This window comes from Suncus etruscus, chromosome 7 (genome assembly GCF_024139225.1).
Source record: "Suncus etruscus isolate mSunEtr1 chromosome 7, mSunEtr1.pri.cur, whole genome shotgun sequence".
Taxonomy (NCBI): Eukaryota; Metazoa; Chordata; class Mammalia; order Eulipotyphla; family Soricidae; genus Suncus; species Suncus etruscus.
In genome coordinates, this window is record NC_064854.1 from 125,152,265 (window position 1) to 125,175,491 (window position 23,227).

The window sequence follows — 23,227 nt, forward strand, 5'->3', positions numbered from 1 at the left end:
TGGTATTCAGATTTGGGACAAAAGGAGACACCACCCTCGCCTCTCAGTGTTTTTGCACTCATACACAAAGACAGTCATTTCAGGCACTGGTGCAGAATTCTTAAACTGCTGTGTGTTAAGAGGTCTCTTTGATCTTGGGCTTCTGTGACCCCAGTGACTCACTCAGTCTCTTGATTTTGAAATGGGTACATAGGAGTTTGGGAGTTAATGCAACACGTGCCAGAACAGCTGTTGATGCCATTTAATTATGGGCTATTACTAGCATTACTACTGATTGAGTCTCTTATTCTTTGGGTTTGAAAGTGAAATGTACTGACCCCATGGAACTTATGATCCTATGGAAATACTTTGACCCTATGGAACTTGTTAATTAAATGTAGGATTCAATTGCTGACAAAGCCCTGTTTATGCTTATAGCTCGAAGAGTCCTCATTATAGTATAGAAGAACTCAAGACAGAAAAGATAGGGAACAGCGAATGAAGACTATAAAAGAAAAGAAGAAATGTCCAAGATTGAGGTAGAGGGGCTAGAGTGATAGAACAGTGGGTAGAGCACTGGCTTTACACAAGGCCAACGTAGATTCAGTCACTGACATCCCATATGGTTCCTCTGAGCACTACCAGGAGTAATTCCTGAGTGCAGAGCCACGAGTAACCCCTGAACATTGCTGGGTGTGTGTCCCCGACACACACCAAAAAAGAATTGAGATACAATAATATGTGATATATAAGTAATTTAAGGGAAATTGTTCAATATCCTATAGTTTATATTACATCCCCTCACCCCTGCCCTGCTTTGCATGTTCTTGGGACTCGAGTTTGATAGTGTGGAATATATGCCAGTGATTAACTGGAAACATACCCTTCAGGGCTATTTCTGCTAGCAAAATGCTGGCCCAGAGCCCTATTACCTAGTTATGTCCTTTGCATATCACAGTGGCCAGTGACAAGTTATTTTTTAATGACATAGTTTCACCATGTGGGAATACAAGAGCTTTCATTCTTTAGATCATTCTTTAGAAACATTAACCTAATATCAAGAACATGCCTGGTAATAGGAAATTATTTTTTTAGGAGTAACATGGCAATACAGGGATGTGGGAGTTGGTACACCAGGCTATACCTGGCTGCACTGGGAAGGGAGCATGTGGGGTGTCTGGAATTGAACTCGGGGCCTTGCATCTGCTAGGAATATACTCTTCTGCTGCCTTCCTATCCCACTGATTATTTTATTATGTTTTATTACTATTATACCACCTTACAGTTCAGAGTAATACAGAAGAAAGAATTAACTCAACTTGCATAAGGGATACAGACACGAGAAACAGAGATAGGATTATCTCGCAAAATTCAAGCAGTTCAATGACTGCTTTGTGCTTTCAAAAAATAGAGGCTGATGGGGCTGGAGAGTTAGCACAAGTGGTAGGGTGTTTGCCTTGCAAGCAACCAACCCAGGACCGAAGATGGTTCGAATCCCGGCATCCTATATGGTCCCCTGTGCCTGCCAGGAGGGATTTCTGAGCATAGAGACAGGAGTAACTCCTGAGCGCTGCTGGGTATGGCCCAAATCCCCCCCCCCAAATAAATAGAGATTGGAGAGATAGTACACAGGGTCAGGTACTTCCATTGCATGCAGCCAACCCAAGTTTGACCTCTATCATCCTATATGGTCCTCTGAGCCCACCAGGAGTAATACCTGAGCCAGAGTCAGGAATAACACCTGAGGACTGCTAGGTGTGGCACAGAAAAAAAAAAGGGAAGTGAATGGTTATTAGATATTTTGGTTATTCATAAGCTCATGTATGACATTTTGAGAAAAATGTTACCAAGGTTATCAACAAGAACCTCAAAGATCCACCTGCACTTCTTCCTTCTCTTGTATAGAAAATCGGCCAAGAATAGGAGGATAACCCAGAGGAAGCCATCTTCAGGGCCTGGTAAGAAAAACTAGGTTCTGTTAGAGCCTGAGGAACATTGTAATTTTTAAATGTCATACGCAAATTTTTGGGGTTTTTTTTTTTGGGGGGGGGTCACACCCGGCACCGCTCAGGGGTTACTCCTGGCTCTATGCTCAGAAATCACTCCTGGCAGGCTCGGGGGACCATATGGGACGCCGGGATTTGAACCGATGACCTTCTGCATGAAAGGCAAACTCCTTACCCTCCATGCTATCTCTCCGGCCCCGTCATACGCAAATTTTAAGAAACAAAACTTCCTGACACAAATAGATATCAAGTGAACAGTTGCAACCAACTCAAATGTGGCTAAAATAATATAAAGGCCTATTAGTACCAAATAGCATTTCATCTTAACCTACCTTCTTGTTGAAATGACTCTCTTCCCTGGGTACTCAAGCAATTATACAGTGTGTAGGGCACTTCCCTTGCATGTGGCTCACACAGGTTTGATTCCCAGCACCATATAAGTTCCCCCAGGCCCCTTGAAAGTTATCTCTAGGGGTTCTAGTGATAACACAGCGGTAGGGCATGTGCCTTACCTGTGGCCCAACTGGGAGGGACCCGGTTCAATTCCTGGCATCCCATATGGTCCCTCAGCCTGACAGGAGCGATTTCTGAGTGTAGAGCCAGGAGTAACCCTTGAGCACCACCAGGTGTGGCCCAAAAACCAATCAAGAATATCAATCAATAAATAGTTTTAATTTTGTTTTGTTTTTGGGGGGTTTTTTTGTTTGTTTTGTTTTGGTTTGGTTTTTGAGTCACACCCGGCAGCACTCAGGGGTTTCTCCTATCTCTATGCTCAAAAATCAGTCCTGGCAGGCTCGGGAGACTATATGACTATATGGGATGCCAGGATTAGAACCACCGTCCTTCAGCATGCAAGGCAAACACCCTACCTTCATGCTATCTCTCTGGCCCCAATAAATAAAGTTTTTAAAAAAAAGAGTTATCTGGGGCCAAAGAGATAGCATGGAGGTAAAGTGTTTGCCTTGCATGCCAGAAGGTCAGTGGTTTGAATCCTGGCATCCAATATGGTCCCCCGAGCCTGCCAGGGCCAATTTCTGAGCATAGAGCCAGGAGGAACCCCTGAGCACTGCCAGGTGTGACCCAAAAACCAAAAAAAAAAAAAAGAGTTATCCCTGAGTTTAGAGCCAGGAATAAGCCCTGAGCATAGCTGAGTATGACCCCCAATTTTTTTTAAGTATGGCCCCAAATTTTAAAAAATTCTTTCCCCAGTACTCTGTGTACAAAGACAGGTAAGTCCCAAGATGAATTCTTTTTTTTTTTTTTTTTTTTTGGTTTTTGGTTTTTGGGTCATACCTGGCGTTGCTCAGGGGTTACTCCTGGCTGTCTGCTCAGAAATAGCTCCTGGCAGGCACGGGAGACCATATGGGACACCGAGATTCGAACCAATCACCTTAGGTCCTGGATCGGCTGCTTGCAAGGCAAGCACCGCTGTGCTATCTCTCCGGGCCCCCAAGATGAATTCTTAATGTTCTCTCTGTCAGTTTGTCGGTTATGCTTTGAAGAACCTGGGGATCCCGAAAAACTAGGGGAATTTCTTCAGAAAGACAATCTCAGCGTGCATTATTTCTGTCTTGTAAGTATTAGCACTTCCCCTTTGCTTTGAATGTCTTATAGTGTTTACATTTGCTCTGTTTTTGTACTCAGCATCAGTTCCATAGTTGTTTGCGTGTATACTTTTATCAATAGCTTTTTTTTTTTTTTGAAGTCTGTTTCTAAGGGCCAGATAATTAGTACAATAGTAAGGTGCTTGTCTTATATATTAGCCAACCCAAGTTCAATCCCCAAGTACCTCCAGGAATGTTCCCGGAGCACAGCCAGGAATAAGCCTGACCATAGCCATTTGTACCCCCACAAGCAAGCAAATAAAATCTTTTTTTTCTTTTATTTTTTTTTTTTTTTTTTGGTTTTTGGGCCACACCCGGCACTGCTCAGGGGTTACTCCTGGCTGTCTGCTCAGAAATAGCTCCTGGCAGGCACGAGGGACCATATGGGACACCGGGATTCGAACCAACCACCTTTGGTCCTGGATCGGCTGCTTGCAAGGCAAACGCCGCTGTGTTATCTCTCCGGGCCCATAAAACCTATTTTTAAAAGCAATAAATAGACAACATAATATGTGCAGGGTCTGAAGAGATAGTACTGCTGGTAAGGCACTTACCTTGCATGTTCCAAAGCCAGGTTTGATCCCTGGTGTCCTATATGGTCCCCGGAGCACCATAATTCTTGTGTACAGAGCCAGGAATAATCCCTCACCCGGTGTGTCCAAAAAACTGAAAACAAAAAAATCTTTATGTGCAGTAAGTCTCTTCCCAAAATAATCTATCCATTTCAAACTAAATGCTATTTATAGGCCCTTCCAACTTCCCTCCAGAACTCTTATTTTATTAGGCATAATTTATGTACTCCAAAATGCATCTACTTTAAGTATACAGCTTGATGAGTTTTCATAAATTCAGATATTAGGGATGTGCTCTGATTGAGCACTTGTATGTGTTCTATCCTAGACAGTACACAAAAATTTCATCCTAAGGTATCATGATTATCATCCATGTAACCATTGTTCCAGTCAAGTAAATATTTCCACCATCCTACAGTTCCCTCCTTCCCTTTTCCATCTCTGTTCTAATACTTAAATTGCTTATACTTAATATAAATGGAATCTGTACATTTTATACTTTTGTGTCTAGTTTCTTTTAAGACAAGGTTTTAGAGATTCATACTTGTTACTTGTACATTTTTTCCTACCTAGTAATGATCTGTTGTGTGACTTATCAGCCCATCTGTTGATAGACATTTGAATTGTTTTCACCTGGGGCTATTGTGAATAAAGCTGCTATGAACAATCATTGACAAGTCTTTGTTTGTTTGTTTGTTTGTTTGTTTTGGGGCCACACCCGGTGACGCTCAGGGGTTACTCCTGGCTATTTGCTCAGAAATCACTCCTGGGTTGGGGGACCATATCGAACCAAGGTCCATCCATCTAGCATAGATGCCCTACCACTTGAGCCACCGAGATTTTTTGTGAAAGTGTTTTCCCCTTCTCTTGTCTAACAGTGGAATTACTGGTTTTATACGAATGATATGTTTAAACTTGTGTGAAGCTGCCAAATCATTTCCAAAGTTCTTGTGCTTTTATTCTCCCACTGGCAATTTATGATAATTTAAGTTGCACAATATTCTTGTCAAAACTTATTATCAATTCTTTTCATTTTATTCATCTACTAGGTGTGTATGGCTTCTCATTGGGTTTTAATCTGCATTGATCGTATGTCTAATGCTGTTGAGCAACTTTGTATACACATATACACTTTTTATACATTGGCCATTCACTTATGTGTGAAATGTCTATAGAAATATTTTGTGGGACCAGAGAGATAGCATGGAGGTAAGGTGTTTGCCTTTCATGAGGAAGGATGGTGGTTCGAATCCCAGCATCTCATATGGTCCCCCGTGCCTGCCAGGGGCGATTTCTGAGCATAGAGCCAGGAGTAACCCCTGAGCGCTGCCGGGTGTGACCCAGAAACAAAAAAAAAAAAAAAAAAAAGAAATATTTTGTTGATTTTAAAAGTTGTGTTCTTTGTTGGGTGTCCTTGTGTGGCCTTTGGCCAAACCAAGATGGATTTCCATCTTGACATAATGATCCCTCAAGCACCACCAGAAGTAATCCCTGAGCACAGAGACTGGCATATGGAATCAGAGTCCCTGAGCACAGGCAGCTGTGGTCCCAAAACCCAAAAAATAAAACTTGGGGATTTTTTTTTGTTTATTTGCATATTGTTGGGGTTTTTTTTGTTGTTGTGGTGGTGGTGGTGGTAGGGTTTCTTTTTTCTTTTTGGGCCACACCTGGTGACGCTCAGGGGTTACTTCTGGTTAAGCACTCTGAAATCATTCCTGGCTTGGAGGGGACCATATGGAATGCTGGGGATCAAACCGAGGTCTGTCCTAGGTTAGCACATGCAAGGCAAAAATGCCCTACTTCTTGCACCACCATTCTGGCCCCTGGCTTGTTTAGTTTTTATTTAGTTTTAAGACTTCTTTATGGGCCAGAGAGATAGTATGGAGATAAAGTGTTTTGCCTTGCATGCAGAAGGTTGGTAGTTCGAATCCGGCATCCCATATAGTCCCCTGAGCCTGCCAGGAGTGACTTCTGAGCATAGAGCCAGGAGTAATCCCTGAGTACGGCCAGATGTGACCCAAAAAACAAAAACAAACAAACAAACAAAACAATTTTTTAGCACACCGGACAGTATAGAAGGTGGTGCACATAGTCGACCTAAGTTGAATAGTTGACTCCACACACTTACTGCCCCAAGCACCAGGGCATGGCCCAAAAACAAATCCCCAAAGTTAGTTATTTATATATTCTGAATACAGATTCTTTTTACTGATATGTGTTTCACAATGCATAAGGTGCTTGCTTTAAACATGGCCAACCTGAGTTCAATTCTCTTCAGCACCGCATATAGTCCCCCAAAGCCTACCAGAGTGATCCCTGAGCACAGAGGTAGAAGTAAGCCCTGAACCCCTGAATATGGCCCCAAAACAAAACACCCAAAGAAAAACATTGGGATTTTGGATTACTTTGAATTTACATGTCAATTTGGAAAGAACAGACAAATAATACTAAAATTTCCAATCTATAGATATTATGTATTTTCCATTTAATTTTCTATCTCTTAATTTTTTTAATGAGGGAGTCTTGTATATCATTTGTTAAATGTACGATTAAATATTTGTCATTTTATTGTTATTTTTATAAATAATATTTTAAAATTTCAACTTTCTTGCTGGCACATAAAATACAATTTATTTTTGCATATCAATTTTTGTATCCTGTAGTCATGTTCAATTTAGTATTAAAGTTCAGCGTGATTGCTGTTTTAGTGTAGTTTATAAATGCCTTGAGAATTTTCTGTGTATAATACCCATGTCATGTGTGAATAAAGACAGTTGTACTTACTTCCCAATCTTTATATATTTTCAATTATTCTTCTTGCTAAGACCTTCAGCTTACTGTTTAGTATAATGTAAAATAAAAGTTATGTGAGTGAATATTATTTTCTTTCTTCCAACATCAAAAGAGAGCATCCAGTTTTTCTCTATTAAAATGTGATATTGATTGTAGGTTTTTCATAGATGTTTTTCACCAGATCAAAAAATATTTCCTTATTTCTAATGTGCTGAGGGAATCACAAATGGGTGTTGAATTTTGTCAAATGGTTTTTGGTATTGAGATGATCATGGCGGGGCCGGGTAGGTGGCGCTGGAGGTAAGGTGTCTGCCTTGCAAGCGCTAGCCAAGGAAGGACCGCGGTTCGATCCCCCGGCGTCCCATATGGTCCCCCCAAGCCAGGGGCGATTTCTGAGCACATAGCCAGGAGTAACCCCTGAGCGTCAAACGGGTGTGGCCCAAAAACCAAAAAAAAAAAAAAAAAAAAAAAAAAGAGATGATCATGGTTTTCTCCTTTAATTTATTAATGTGGTTTGTTACACCAAATTGCATTCTTTAATGTGAAAATGAGCCTGGAATTTCTGGTATAAATTCTGCTTGGTCATGATGTACTATCTTCTTAACATGGTGTTGGATTCAATTTGCTAATGTTTTGTTTCAATTTTACATCTATGAATTAGAAAGATTTATCTGTGATTTTCCTCTCTGGTAAGTGTTGTTTGATTTTGGTGTCAGGTCTTGGTAATGTTGGTGCATTTACAAGCATATAAACTTTAAACAAAAATAAATGTCTTAAATGAAGTGTTTTGTAGGTTTCTTTTTTCACTTAATTTAGTTAGAAAGGTTTTTTTGTTTTGTTTTTTGTTTTTTGTTTTTTTGGTTTTTCGGGCCACACCCGTTTGATGCTCAGGGTTTATTCCTGGCTAAGCGCTCAGAAATTGCCCCTGGCTTGGGGGGACCATATGGGATGCTGGGGTATTGAACCACGGTCTTTCCTTGGCTAGCGCTTGCAAGGCAGACACCTTACCTCTAGCGCCACCTCGCAAGCCCCAAAAGGTTTTTGATATATAACTTATTATTGATCAGACATATTCTGTTTAATGACAATTTTGCATTTCATGTAAGTATATGTCAAAAATGTTAAAAACAAATGGCTATTATAAAAGTATTTAGATTAGGGGCCGCTAGAGGTAAGGTGTCTGCCTTGCAAGTGCTAGCCAAGGAAGGACTGCAGTTTGATCCCCCAGCGTCCCCGATGGTCCCCCCAAGCCAGGGGCGATTTCTGAGCGCTTAGCCAAGAGTAACCCCTGAGCCACCAAACTGGTGTGGCCCAAAAAAACAAAAAGAAAAAAAAAGTATTTAGATTAAAGGGGGCCAGAGAGATAGCATGGAGGTAGGACATTTGCCTTGCATGCAGAAGGACGGTGGTTCAAATCCCGGCACCCCATGTTGTCCCCTGAGCCTGCCAGGAGCAATTTCTGAGCGTAGAGCCAGAAGTAACTCCTAGCCACTGCCGGATGTGACCAAAAAAAATTAGATTAAAATGTGTGCTAGACTGGGGCCAGAGCAATAGTGCAGTGGTAGGGTATTTTGCCTTGCACAGACTTCGGTTCAATCCCTGGCATCCCATATGGTCCCCCAAGCCAGGAGTGATTTCTGAGCACATAGCCAGGAGTAACCCCTGAGTGTCGCTGGGTGTGGCCCAACAACCAAAAAAAAAAGGTGTGCTAGAGCAATGTTCTTTACTTTTTCATTGAAAAGACTATCCTTTTAAGTGTGTTCAGAAAGTCACATTATTAAAAAATATTCTAGGACGGGGTAAAAATATTTGTAATAGTCTACCATTGGTTTTTGTTTATAAAAATAGTGCATGTTCATTATAAGAAGGATAAATAATATTTAAAAGTACAAACAACATAGAAACTACTCATATAGTCCCAACACTCCAGAATAATTTGTGTCAAAGTGTTTTAAATCTAATTGGGAACATACAACTATAATCCAAGATCCTCAAGCCATCTAACCTTGTGACAATCTTCACCCTTTTTTGTTTGTTTGTTTTTGTTTTTGAGCCTCACCCGGTGAAGCTCAGGCGAAGCTCAGGCGTTATTCCTGGCTATGTACTCACAAATCACCCCTGGGACCATAGGGGACACTGGGGGATAGAACTGCGGTCTGTTCTAGGTTAGCGCATGCAAGGCAAACGCCCTACCACCTGCGCCACCACTCCAGCCCCCAATCTTCACCTTTCTTATAATGTTAAAGTAACCTGAGTCTTTAGTACACATTATATGTGTATACTATATACACACAAGTTCAGGACCCTGTACAATAAATATTTTGTTGCATTTTGGGTCACACGTGGCTGTGTTCGACACATACTCCTGGCTTTATGCTCAAGGATCGCTTCTGGTAGGCTCAGGGAACCATAGGCATCCAGCCTCAGTCATATATATCCAAAGTAAGCACCTTACCCATTATACTATCTATCTCGCCCTCCAGGAGTAACCTTTTCCTGGGGGGAAAATTTGGAGTGGGGCTGGGTTACTAACATTCTTCCAATATATGAACTTATAATACTTTTATAAAGTTTATGGATTTATAATATTTTTGTTCTTTTTTTCCCTCTTTTTCTTTGGATTTATAATATTTTGCCTTTGTTTCTCAGTTTAGATACCATTTGGGGGAACTTTTCATAAATAGCCCTTTAAAGTACTTTTTAAAAGATAAGTTCCATTTCTCCCTTACCCCCAAGGTCAAGAGATTTTGTACCCTGTTCTCCTTCCTGTGGCAGATAGTCTCTGAGAAGAGAATTCTATACCCAAGTCCAGTGGGAGGAGGAGGGGTTTGAGCTCTACAGTCTTGGGTGTGGAAACCAGGAAACCTGCCTCCATGCTGCTGCACTGACCCTAGTTTACAATGATGCTGGAACTCCGTGATGTCTAGAAGATGGATTTCAATAGTATCTAGATTACAAGATTGTGATGATCATAAACTGATAGTACACGGGCAGTGTTTCCCAAAAGCATTGAGCACATCATTTCTGTCCTTGTCAAATAAAAGCAGTGTTGTTGTATAAAGGTAGGAGAGACGGAATGCAGTGAAAGTACAGCGGCTAGAGTGCTTGTGTCTTGCATATACCTGATGTGGGTTTGATCCCTGGTACCTCATGGTCCCTCGAGCACCTCTAAGAGTGATCCCTGAGCTCAGCCAGGAGTAAGCCCTTAGCACAGCTAGGTGTGGCCCAAAAACTTAAAAAATAAATTGGGGCCAGAAAGATAGCATGGAGAGAGGGTGTTTGCCTTGCATGCAGAAGGACGGTGGTTCAAATCCCGGCATCCCATATGGTCCCCCGAGCCTTCCAGGAGTGATTTCTGAGCATAGAGTCAGGAGTAACCCCTGAGCGCTGCCAGGTGTGACACAAAAATAAATAAGTAAATAAATAAATAAATAAATAAATAGGGCAAGTTAGTTCCCTGGGCCTCAAGCAAGTCACATAATCTGTTATGTAAAATGGGGGTTATAATAGTAAGTATTAATATTATTACTATGATTAAATGGGATAACATTTGAAAAGCATTTAGAGTACCCTATATAGTTAATGTCATATAAGTAAATTACCATGTATAGCAGTGGTTTTCAACCACTGTTCCTTGCACCATTGCCTATCTGCAGGTGTATAAAGGTTGACAAAGACTGCTGGATAGCATATACATGTATGTCTGTTTATCTACCTACATACCTACCTATTTATCCCATTATTTCTTTGCTTTCCTGCCTTGTCATCATCCTTCCCCACTGCAGTTTCACTATCAGTGTTAACAGCCTGGTTCTGTTGTCCACTACCCAGATCCTATCTAGCAAGTTGCCTCAGAGAGGCCAGTCCAACAGGGGTTTCCACGGATTCCTGCCTCAAGACATCAAAAAGGAAATAGCCCGAGCTTCTAGGAAGGTAAGAAATGCCTGCAATGTGTCACTGGGTCTGGCCTCTTCACACCTCTCACTTACATTTCTCTTTCCCTACTTTCTAGCTTAGAAATTTGAGAATTCTAAGGATTTCTAGCTTAGAAATAAAGAAGATTCATGGATTTCCCAATTGGTCCTTCTCTTACACTCCATTCTTCTCTGGGGTAGAGTATTCTAAGTGAGTAGAAGCAGCAATGTAGTACAAATCAAAAAACTTTAGAAAATTTAGAAAAAGCATAGGAAAAAAAATAAACCAATGCTGCTCAAGGCACAGCATCAGAGCACTCAGAGCTTTTACTTTAACTAAAGGAAAGAGAATGACTGTTGCTTCCCAAAATTTCCATTGAACAGAATGTGTTTGAGGTTTTTGTTTGTTTTGTTTTGTTTTGGGGCCACACCTGGTGATGATCAGGGGTTACTCCTGGCTATGCACTCGGAAATTGCTCCTGGCTCAGGGAGACCATATGGGACACCGGGGGATCGAACCATGGTCTGTCCTGGGTCTGTCGCATGTAAGACAAACTCCCTACCGCTTTGCCACCGCTCCAGCCTCGATTATGTTTGTTTTTCCTGGGGTCCTGGACCCTGCCTGGGGCTTCCTTTGCAGATATGCTTTGTGTGCAAGAAAAAGGGAGCTGCCATCCAGTGCCAGAAGGATCAATGCATCAGAAACTTCCATCTGCCTTGTGGTCAAGAACAGGGTTGCCTTTCACAATTTTTTGGAGAGTACAAGTGAGTGATGAAGGGGAAAGGTCAGGTTACCAATTTGTGGGCTACCCCTTTGCTAATTAAGTCCAAGCTCACTTCTCAGAGGCTGTTTTGACTCCCCAGTGACTCTGTCCCTCTGTCCAATAATGAGGAATGGTGTCTTGGAGATTTCATGGAGTTCCTCTTGCTTCCCCTTCTCTTCTTTAATTACAAACAGCTGACATTCCTAGACAGCTGTTCAGAGCTAAATGGGACTTTCAGGAACCGAGACTGGGGACACAGTCCCGGGAAATTTGCTCAGTGGGATAGCAGCTGTGAGAGGCGTGTGCTGCCCTTTACCATAACCCTGCTCCTTTCGAGAAGCACAGAAGTTTACTGGTACTTCCCTGGCTCTGCTAGTCCTTCCTTCTACCAGAAAGTGGAAAAGTACCTCAAAGACAAAACAGAAACCAAGTCTATTTACTCTACCGCAGATCGTTTTGTGAAAAACATCGCCCAACACAGGACATCCAAAAGGGAAATGGAGGGGAGGAAAGCTGTGTCTTATGCTGTGAAGACTTATCCCAATCACCTATTCAAAACATCCAGAGCCCGTGCTGTAGTCAAACAATCTACCACCGAAAGTGCATACAGGTTGGACCTGCTCTGTCCTGGAGACCCCCACCCCATAGAGCTGCCCTAGTTCGGAATAGCCTGGAGTACACAGTATGGAGTACTCCATACTGGAGAGCTGTGAGCAGGATGGGATAGAAGTAGTCAGAGAAAGTCAGCCGAGTGTCTAAGTCATCCTTCACAACAAGGCATCATTCCCTAAAGACTTAGATCAGTATTTCCCAAAGTAAACAATACCCCACAAAGGGATACTGGAATGGGGGGAGGGTGCATTAGAAGCCCTGGGGCTTATGTTCACTTCAATAAGATTGATGAGAGGGGCTGGAGTAGTAGCACAATGGTAGGATGTTTGCCTTTCACGCAGCTGACCCAGGACCAATGTGGGTTCAATCCCCGGCATCCCTTATGGTCCTCCAAGCCTGCCAGGAGTAACCCCTGAGTGCCTCTAGGTGTGGTCAAAAACAAAAAACAAAAAAAAGTTTTTTTTTGATGAGAGGTTAGAGCGGCAGTACAGTAGGTAGGGCACTTACCTTGCACACAGCCCGCACAGATTCAATCCCTGGCATCCCATATGGTCCCCCAAGCACCACCAGGAGTAATCTCTGAGTGTAAAGTCAGGAGTAACCCCTGAGCATCACTAAGTATGGCTTCTGCCCACTCCCCACCCCCCAAAAGAGATAGATAATACAATACCACTCAGCCATAAGAAAATATGAAGTCATGTAATTATCTGCTATGTGGATGCGTCTGGAGAGAATTGTGTTGAGTAGTCAGATTCAGAATGAGTGCTCTAAAATGCATGATATAAAGAAACAGGTAGAGCTTTTGCTTTGCAAGGAGCCAACCTAAGTTCCACTTGGGCATTCTGCATGGTTCTCTGAGTACTCCCAGGAGTGATTCTTTTTGTTTTGTTGTTGTTGTTGTTGTTGTTGTTTGGTTTGGTTTTTGGGTCACACCCAGCAGCGCTCAGGGGTTACTCCTGGCTCTACGCTCAGAAATTGATCCTGGCAGGTACAGGGGACCATATGGGATGCCGGGATTCAAACCATCGACCTTCTGCATGCAAGGCAAACACCTTACCTCCATCCTATCTCTCCGGCCCCCCAGGAGTGATTCTTAAGAGTCAAGAGTAAGCCTTGGATGGGGCTGGGAAGGTGGCGCTAGAGGTAAGGTGTCTGCCTTGCAAGTGCTAGTGTAGGACGGACCGAGGTTCGATCCCCCAGTGGTCCCATATGGTCCCCCCAAGCCAGGGGCAATTTCTGAGCGCATAGCCAGGAGTAACCCCTGAGCATCAAACAGGTGTGGCCCAAAAACCAAAAAAAAAAAAAAAGAGTAAGCCTTGGGGCCAGAGAGATAACACAGCAACACAGCGGTAGGGCTTTTGCCTTGCATTCAGCCAACCCAGGAACTGACAGTGGATCAAATCGCAGCATCCCATATGGTCCCATCGTGAGCCTGCCAGGAGCAATTTCTGAGTGCAGAGCCAAGAGTAACCCCTGAGTGCTGCTGAGTGTGCGCCCCCCCCCCAAATAGAGTAAGACCTGAGCATTTCTGGACCCAAAACCATAATAAATAATTTAAAAAAAGAAAGAAAGAAGATGGACTTCCAGGAGAGCTCAGTGCTTTTTGTTGTTTTGTTTTGCCTTTTTTTTTTTTTTTTTTTTGGTTTTTCGGGCCACACCCGTTTGATGCTCAGGGGTTTAACCTGGCTACGCGCTCAGAAATTGCCCCTGGCTTGGGGGGACCATATAGGATGCCAGGGGATTGAACCGTAGTCCTTCCTTGGCTAGCACTTGCAAGGCAGACGCCTTACCTCTAGCGCCACCTTGCGGGTCCCCCTTTTTGTTGTTTTGTTTTGTTTTCTAAATGATGGTTGTAGGTCAGATAAGTTTGGGAACCCAAAATTTAGATTGAACAATATCTTCAGAATGTTTAATGCAAATAAATTTATCCTTGAATGAGCTGAATAATCTCAAATTCTGCCTTGTTCCTGGAGAAAGGGGAGCAGGTGTCCAGGTATTTGATCCCCACTGAGTCGATTCTGCCAAACCCCATGACCAGAGAGGACAGCTGAACACTACTGGGAACTCTCTTGGTATTTTGGTTCAAGAATGTTGCCTGAATTGATAGCCCTTACCACCTCCAGTCAGGATGTCTTTGTATCATTCTCTGTGAGATGAAGGGTACGATGTGTGTACGAGGGGGCAGCGGGATATGAAGAGAAATAACTATTTTTTACAAACACAAAGCTTTTCCACGTTTTTCTTTCAGAAATATGCCCACACATCAGCAAAGCATTTCTTCAAATGTCCACAGTGTAACAATCGAGAAGAGTTTCCTCGAGAAATGCTAAGAATGGGAATTCATATTCCTGACAGGTAATTGAAAATCTAAAGCAGGAATTGAGCCAGGGCCTGGCTCTTTAGATTTCTAGAGGTGGTTGGTGACTGTGAGGATAGTTCAGATTGAAGAAGCATCTGAGGCACTGACAATGAAAAGAGAAAGGATAGAGGGAAGAGCTTTTCAAAGATCAAAAGAAAAGGAGAGGGGTAGAGTAGGTATAAAAGTAATTGGCGCATATCACAAAGAATGAGAACAAGCAGTGCTGGCGGGGATGTGGAGAGAAAAGAAATCGTATTCACTGCTGGTGGGAATGCCGTCTGGTCCAACCTTTGTGGAAAGCGATATGGAGATTCCTCCAAAAGCTGGAAATTGAGCTCCCATATGATCCAGCTATACCACTCCTCGGACTATATCCTAGGAACACAAAAATACAATACAAAATCCCTTCCTCACACCTATATTCATTGCAGCACTGTTTACAATAGCCAGACTCTAGAAACAGCCTAGATGCCCCTCAATAGATGAATGGCTAAAGAAACTGTGGTACATATATACAATGGAATATTATGCAGCCGCCAGAAGAGATGAAGTCATGAAATTTTCCTATACATGGATGTATATGGAATCTATTATTCTGAGTGAAATAAGTCAGAGGGAGAGAGATAGATGCAGAATAGTCTCACTCATTTATGGGTTTTAAGAAAAATAAAATAAATTTTTGCAATAATTCTCAGAGACAAAAGAGGTGAGGGCTGGAAGGTCCAGCTCACGACATGAAGCTTACCACTAAGAATGATGAGTGCAGTTAGAGAAATAATTACACGGAGAACCATCATAACAAAATGTGAATGAATGAGGGAAGTAGAAAGCCTGTCTAGAGCACAGGCCAGGGTGGGGTGGGGAGGAGGGACACTTGGGGCATTGGTGATAGGACTAAAAAAAAAAAAAGAAAAAAGAAATAAGTAATAAAAACTATACGTAGGAGGGTTCAGAGCGATAGCACAGCGGTAAAAAAAAAAAAAAAAGTAGTAAAGAAAGAAAACACTTAGGAAATCAGAATTTCCCTGAGGGTTTGAGTTCTTGGCATTCCAGTATAGGAATTCCAGTATAGGAATATCACAGTATAGGAATGGAACCCCATGTTCATTCTTCCTGATTTAAACCACCTAGCCATTTGCTTTGCCTTGTTCAAAGTATTCATGGAGCCAGTTGAACTCTTTCTTTGTTTTTAAATATTTAAATATTGTGGTTACATTTATTGTTTGCTGTATATGAAAACATTTCCAGGTCAAGGGGTGCTGTTGAGAGTGGAATAAATAGTTTGGGAGCATGGTGTTCGGGGTCTTTTGGGAGAGTTTGCTGGCTGGCTCCAGGTGTTTTTTGGAGCTAGCGGCAAAGCTGACAAAGGACTCTCTTCGCCCAACCTTTTACCCCTTAACCCTCCTGTCTGTGTGGATTATTTGCTGTAGATAAATATTACCAAGATTTCCCCCCAAAAGGGGACAAGGGGATGGGAATCAATTTCTCATTCTGGGAGCTATTTGAGGATACACAAATAACAACTAAAGTAAGTTTCTCCTCCCCACCCCAGCCTATGCTCTAGACAGGCTTTCTACTTCCCTCATTCATTCACATTTTGTTATGATGGTTCTCAGTTGGTTTCACAGATAAAGTTCATGATTGAGTAGCAGTCAGACAATGTACAGCAACCATCACCAGCGTGCATTTCCCACCACCAGTGTCCCCGGTTTCCCTCTCATCCTCTCCGATGCCCTTTTCTCTCCCACCCACCCTCCTCTGCCTGCTTCAGTGGCCAGCGTTTTACTTTTCTCTCTCCTTTTCTTTTTTCTTTTCTTTTCTTTTCTTTTCTTTTCTTTTCTTCTCTTCTCTTCTCTTCTCTTTTCTTTTCTTTTTTCTTTTCTTTTCTTTTCTTTTTTTTTTTTTTTTTGGTTTTTGGGCCACACCCTGTGACGCTCAGGGGTTACTCCTGGCTATGCGCTCAGAAGTTGCTCTTGGCTTCTTGGGGGACCATATGGGACGCCGGGGGATCGAACCGAGGTCCTTCCTAGGCTAGCGCAGGCAAGGCAGGCACCTTACCTCCAGCGCCACCGCCCGGCCCCTTCTTTTCTTTTTGTTTTTTTGGGTTACACCCGGCAGCGCTCAGGGATTACTCCTGGCTCTACGCTCAGAAATCGCTCCTGGCAGGCTCAGGAGACCATATGGGATGCCGGGATTCGAACCACTGTTCTTCTTCATGCAAGGCAAATGCCCTACTTCCATGCTATCTCTCCGGCCCACTCTCTCTCCTTTTCTAACACTATGGTTTGCACTACTATTAAAGAAGAAATGCCATGCATGTTGCTTTATCCTCTTTCAGCACCCAGTTATTCTCTAGAGCGATCAATCCCAACAATCACTTTCCTAGTAAACCCTTCTTTACTCTAACTATACTCTTCGCTCTTTGTGGCAAGTTTCCTAATCTTCAGCTCTATCATTTCTGGATATCATCCCCACATTGTCTTTTATTTTCCTTATATCTCACAGATGAGTGATATTATTCTATATTTATCCCTCTCCCTCTGACTCATTTTACTCAATATAATCATCTCCATGTCCATCCATGTATAAGCAAATTTCATGACTACTTTTTTTAAGGACTGCATAGTATTCCATTGTGTAGATGTACCAGTTTCTTTAGCCAATTAGCTGTTGTCAGGCACCTGATTTGCTCCCAGATTCTGCCTGCTGTAACTAATTCTTTGATAAATATAGGAGTGCAGAGGGCATTTTTATAGTGTTCCTAGGGTATATTCCTCAGAGTAGTATTGCTAGATCATAAAATGCTCAATATCCAGTTATTGTTTTTTTGTTTTGTTTTGTTTGGGGGGCCATACTCAGAGGTGCTCAGGGGTTACTCCTGGCTCTGCTCTCAGAAATCACTCCTAGCAGGCTTGGGGGACCATATGGGATGCTTGGATTCCAACCACCATTCGTCCTGGGTTGGCCACATGCAAGGCAAACACCCTACCACTATGCTATCTCTCCAGCCCCAATTTCCAGGATTTGTTTGTTTGTTTTTTGGGGGTGTTTATTTGATTTTTTGGTGATGCTCAGTGGTTACTCCTGGCTCTTCACTCAGAAATCACTCCTGACTTGGGGGACCAAATGGGATGCTGGGGGATTGAACCAAAGTCCATCCTGGGTCAGCCATGGTGTGCGAGGCAAATGCCCTACCACTGTACCATCACTCCGCCCCCACTCCAATTTTATGAGGAATCTCCATATTGTTTTCCAGAGAGGCTGGGCTTGATGTCATTCCCTTAAGCAGTGAATGGGAATTCCTTTCTCCCCACATCCATGCCAGCATTAGTTGTTCTTTTTCTTTGTGATGTGTGCCATTCTCTGTGGTGTGTGAATGATACTTTATTGTTTTTGTTTTTGGATCACACCCAGAGGCGCTCAGGAGTTACTCCTGGCTCTGTGCTCAGAAATTGCTCCTGGCATGGGCCAGAGCGATAGTGCAGAAGTAGGGTGTCTGCCTTGTATGTGTCTGACCCAGGGTGGACCTACGTTCAATCCCTGACGTCCTATATGGTCCCCCGAGCCAGGTGCAATTTTGAGCACATAGCCAGAAGTAACTCCTGAGTATCACAGGGTGTGACCCAAAAAAACAAAAGAAAAAAAATTGCTCCTGGCATATTCGGGGGACCATATGGGATGCTGGGAATCGAACCACTGTCCATCCTGGGTCTGCTGCATGCAAAGCAAGCACCCTACTACTGTGCTATCTTATCGTTGTTTTAATTTGCATCTCCCTGATTATTAGTGATGTGGAGTTTGTTTTTTGGGGTTTCTGTTTTTGTTTTGTTTGTTTGTTTCTTTCTTTGGGTCACACTCAGCAGCAGCACTCAGGGGTACTCCTGGCTCTGCACTCAGAAATCTCTCCAGGTAGGCTTGGGGAATCATATGGAATGCTGGGGATCGAACCCAGATCTGTCCTGGGTTGGCAGCATGCAAGGCAAATGTCCTTCCACTGTGCCTCTCGTGGAACATTTTGTTTGTTAGTTTGTTTGTTTTGCTTTTTGGGCCACACCCGGTGATGCTCAGGAGTTACTCCTGGCTATGCACTCAGAAGTCGCTCCTGGCTTGGGGAACCATATAGGACGCTGAGGGATCGAACCTCGGTCCTTCCTTGGCTAGCACAGGCAGGGAGACACCTTACCTCTAGCACCACTGCCCGGCCCCTGTGGAACATTTTTTTTTTTTTTTTTTGGTTTTTGGGCCACACCCTGTGACGCTCAGGGGTTACTCCTGGCTATGCGCTCAGAAGTTGCTCCTGGCTTCTTGGGGGACCATATGGGACGCCGGGGGATCGAACCGCGGTCCGTCCTAGGCTAGCGCAGGCAAGGCAGGCACCTTACCTCCAGCGCCACCGCCCGGCCCCTGGAACATTTTTTTTTTTTTGGTTTTTGGTTTTTGGGTCACACCCGGCAGTGCTCAGGGGTTACTCCTGGCTGTCTGCTCAGAAATAGCTCCTGGCAGGCACAGGGGACCATATGGGACACCGGGATTCGAACCAACCACCTTTGGTCCTGGATTGGCTGCTTGCAAGGCAAACACCGCTGTGCTATCTCTCCGGGCCCGGAACATTTTTTTAATGTGCCTTTTGGCCATCTGTATTTTTTCTTTGAGAAAATAGCTGTTCATTTCTTCTCCCTATTTTTTTGCTGGGGTTAAATGTTTATTTTTCTTGTTCTGCGACTACTTTATATATCTTAGCTATTAATTCTTTATCAGATAGGTCAGTATTGGACGAATAGTTTCTACCATTCTGTGGGTAGCCATTGTATCCTAGTCACTGGTCTTCCTTCAAAGTACAGAAGTTTCTCAGTTTAACATGTCCATTTGTTTATCTCTGCTTCCACTTGCTTGGCTAGTGGTGTATCCTCCTTGAAGATGCCTTTAGTCTCAATGTCATGGAATGTTTTGCCTATTTTTTCCTCTATCTTATGGTTTTAGGTCCGCTATCAAGGTCTTTAATCCATTTTTATTTTACTTTTGTGCATGGTGTTAAAGAGAAGTCTAAGGGCTAGAAAAAAAAAAACTCAGAAAAAAAAAACTAGAAAAACTAGAAAAAAAAGACTCAGACTTCTATTTATTTATTTATTTTGTTTTGGGGGCCACACCTGACAGTACTCAGGGATTACTCCTAGATCTGCACTCAAGAATCACTCATGGGGGCCAGGCAGTGGCGCTAAAGGTAAGGTGCCTGCTTTGCCTGCGCTAGCCTTGGATGGACCGCGGTTCGATCCCCCGGTGTCCCATATGGTCCCCTAAGCCAGGAGCAACTTCTGAGCACATAGCCAGGAGTAACCCCTGAGCGTTACCGGGTGTGGCCCAAAAACCAAAAAAAAAAAAAAAAAGAATCACTCATGATGAGTTTAAGGAACTGTATGGGATGCTGGGGATTGAACCTGGATAGGCTGCATACAAGGCAAATATCTTACCTGCTGTGTTATTGCACCAGTGCCTCAAGTCTATTCCATTCATCTAAAGGTCTGTCTTTGTTCCAATACCAGGCTGTTTTAATGACTATTGCTTTTAGTAAAATTTAAAGTTTGGGAAAGTGATGCCTCCCATCTATTCCCAAAGGATTGCTTTAACTATTTGTGTGAGTTTATTGTTCCAAATAAATTTCAGAAGTGTTTGATTCACTTCTTTCAAAATGTCATGGGTATCCTTAGAGGGATTGCATTAAATTTGTACAATGCTTTGGGAAGTATTACCATTTTAGTTATGTTAATCCTCTCAATCCATGAGCTGGGTATATGTTTCGATTTTCTTGTGTCCTCTTTTATTTCTAGGAACAGTGTTTTGTAATTTTCTTTGTAGAGGTCTTTCACCTCTTTAGTTAAGTTGACTCCAAGGTACTTGATTTTATGAGACACAATTGTGAATGGAATTGTCTTTTTAATGGCTCTTCTCTTTCATTATTTGTATATAAAAATGCCATGGATTTTTGTGTTAATTTTGTAGCCTGCCACTTTATTATGCAAATCTATTGTTTCTAGAAGGTAGAGTCTTTAAGATTTTCTAAATATAGTGTCATGTCATCAGAAAACAGTGAGGGCTTGACTTCTTTCTTTCCACTCTGGATGTCCTTAATATCTTTTTCTTGCCTGATTGCTAGGGTAAGTACTTCCAGTACTAAGTCTGTTGAACTCTTGCTGTGCTAACTTGACTTTCTCTGATCCCTCCCAGTGGAAGGTTTTACCTTCATATGGTGTATTACCTTCATAAGGTTTTACCAACATATGGTGTATTTATCGCTGTTTTTTGTTTGTTTGTTTGTTTGTTTTGCCCCTGCAGAGATGCCGCCTGGGAACTGGAGCCAGGGGCTTTCTCGGAATTATATCAGCGCTATCAGCATTGTGATGCCCCCATGTGTCTGCATGAGCAAGGAAGAGACAGCTTTGAAGACGAAGGGTAGGAAAAGAGTCCTGCCTAGAAAGATCTCTCAGAAGTGCCACCTGGAGTGAGATCCTGGCACTAAAATTCCTTTTTTCCCCAGATTTCAAAGTCAAATTAGTTTCTAAGTGACTATCCAGGGACTCAGAACTACTAGTGAACATTTTTCTGTGCAGGGCCTCTCCCTGTGAGCCAGTATCTTTTTTGTTTGTTTGTTTGTTTTTGTTTTTGTTTTTGGGCCACACCTGATGGTGCTCAGGGATTACTCCTGGCTGTCTGCTCAGAAATAGCTCCTGGCAGGCACGGGGGACCATATGGGACACCGGGATTCGAACTGACCACCTTTGGTCCTGGAGCGGCTGCTTGCAAGGCAAACACCGCTGTGCTATCTCTCCGGGCCTGAGCCAGTATCTTTTTAAATTCACTTAGTACATGCCTATGCCTGATCCTGGCGTTCGTGAGGTCTGTACTTAGCTACCTAGCTATCGAGGTTAAATGCCTAGTGAGAAAATATTACCTTAATAGGCTGGAGAGATACTGCTTTGGATGAGGTCAATCTGAGTTCAGTCCCCAGTACCTCCATTACTATCAGGAGTGATCCCTAAACACTGCTGGGTGTGGCCCCAAAACAAAAAATGCCTTTGAGAGGCTAGAGAGATAGCCTTGAGGGGCAACAGGGTAGGGTGCTGGCCTTGCATGTGACTAACCCAGGTATAATCTCTAGCACCAATATGGTCCTTTGGTTTTTTTGGGGTTTTTGTTTTGGTTTGGTTTTGGGTCACACCCGGCAGTGCTCAGGGGTTACTCATGGCTCTCCGCTCAGAAATCGCTCCTGGCAGGCTCGGGGGACCATATGGGATGCCGGGATTCGAACCAAGAATCTTCTGCATGAAAGACAAACACCTTACCTCGATGCTATCTCTCCAGCCCCCAATGGTCTTTTGTTTTTTTATTTTTATTTGTAGGGCTGAAAAGTTATTAAAGCAATGATAATCTAGCTGCAAGCTGAATTGATATATCCTGTACTCAGAGACATTTCTTCTTCCCCTTCTGAGTTTATTGTCTATGCATGTTATGGTACCTTAGACTATATCTTATTTTTTGGTTCTACTTTTTAGTCCATACCCAATAGTAGTGCTTGAAGGTTCAGGAATTGAAACTAGCTTCATGCAAAACAAAACAAGAGCCTTATTCACTATACTCTCTCTGGCTCTAGAATATCCTTGAACATCCTCCAAGGAGTCACCTCAGAGCACAGAGCCAGGAATAAGTCCTGACCACTGCTGGCTGTGTCCCAAACAAACAAAAAAAAATGTCCCCTTAAAAAGCCCTCAGCAAAACCTGATTTGTAGCACACAAGAACACATCTCCAAGTGGCAGGGTTATATTTGTCCCCCAATCCTTCCTTGCTCTTCCTGTAGGAGGTGGTGCCTCGTTCTGTGTGCTACATGTGGATCCCATGGAACCCACAGGGATTGCTCCTTTCTTGGGTCCAGCTCTAAGAAGTGGGAGTGCCAAGAATGCACACCTTCTGCCAAAGCCACAGGTGGGCCTGGGGAGAATGTCATGGACTAAGAGCTGGGCAGGGACTTGTGGTATCTAGGAAAGGAGGAGGCATGCCACCAGACAGGGACTTTTAGTTGCAGTCTTAAATTCATTTGGGAAGGAAAGGGCTTAGGGAAGGGCTAACTGAGAGACAGGGGTTGAGTGTTCCTACCCTGCTTTTCTTTCACCACAGACTACACACCTGAAAACTCATGTGACATCCCCTGCTGCAGCAACACCTCTGAGGAGCATTTTTTCAGAGACTCTAGTCTGGAAGACATTTCTACCCCTTTGTGGAGTGACTGGCCAGGACCTTCCTTATTAGATAAACCAGAGTTCTCTGGTGGCAGGAGGAGGCGCTCCTGGAGATTGAAGAGTCTCAGAATTACTAAGAACTGCAAAAAACCCAAGTGACAGCTTCTGGGTGGTTGCTGCCAAGTACATTTGGATAGAAGCTGTGCTCCTTCACATGCTTTTCGGGATGAAGCTGTTGGGGTCTGCGAGATGAGAAAAGGGCCGGAAGCAAGACTGTGAATATGAACCAAAGAAAGAAAAGTCCCCAGAGGTATGTGAGCCCAGAGCAGAGCCCAGATGCCACTAGAGAAAAGTCTTTGTGGCTAAGTGCCTGGTTACCAGAGGACCCTTTTCCT

General features: G+C 43.2%; 1 protein-coding gene across 2 annotated transcripts; it reads left to right on the forward strand.

Annotated features, from left to right (window-relative positions):
* Positions 1-372: 372 nt before the first annotated feature.
* PHF7 (PHD finger protein 7) lies at positions 373-22,991 on the forward strand. Of its 2 annotated transcripts, XM_049777461.1 has the most exons (10): positions 373-518; positions 1,885-1,937; positions 3,467-3,558; positions 10,786-10,887; positions 11,509-11,633; positions 12,083-12,242; positions 14,493-14,599; positions 20,934-21,050; positions 22,454-22,578; positions 22,771-22,991. In XM_049777461.1, exons 1-10 carry the CDS (start codon positions 478-480, stop codon positions 22,989-22,991), a joined length of 1,143 nt encoding a protein of 380 aa, XP_049633418.1. In that variant the 5' UTR covers positions 373-477. The 2 variants fall into 2 exon arrangements, with proteins under 2 accessions (XP_049633418.1, XP_049633419.1); XM_049777462.1 differs by lacking the exon at positions 20,934-21,050.
* The last annotated feature ends 236 nt before the right edge of the window (positions 22,992-23,227 follow it).

Bases quoted from the DNA above. Each gene is read 5' to 3' on its own strand.
- PHF7 (XM_049777461.1), top strand. From the start codon at position 478: ATGAAGACTATAAAAGAAAAGAAGAAATGTCCAAGATTGAG. The intron at 519-1,884 runs GTAGAGGGGCTA...TCTCTTGTATAG, and splicing joins AAGAAATGTCCAAGATTGAG to AAAATCGGCCAAGAATAGGA. The intron at 14,600-20,933 runs GTAATTGAAAAT...TTGCCCCTGCAG, and splicing joins GGAATTCATATTCCTGACAG to AGATGCCGCCTGGGAACTGG.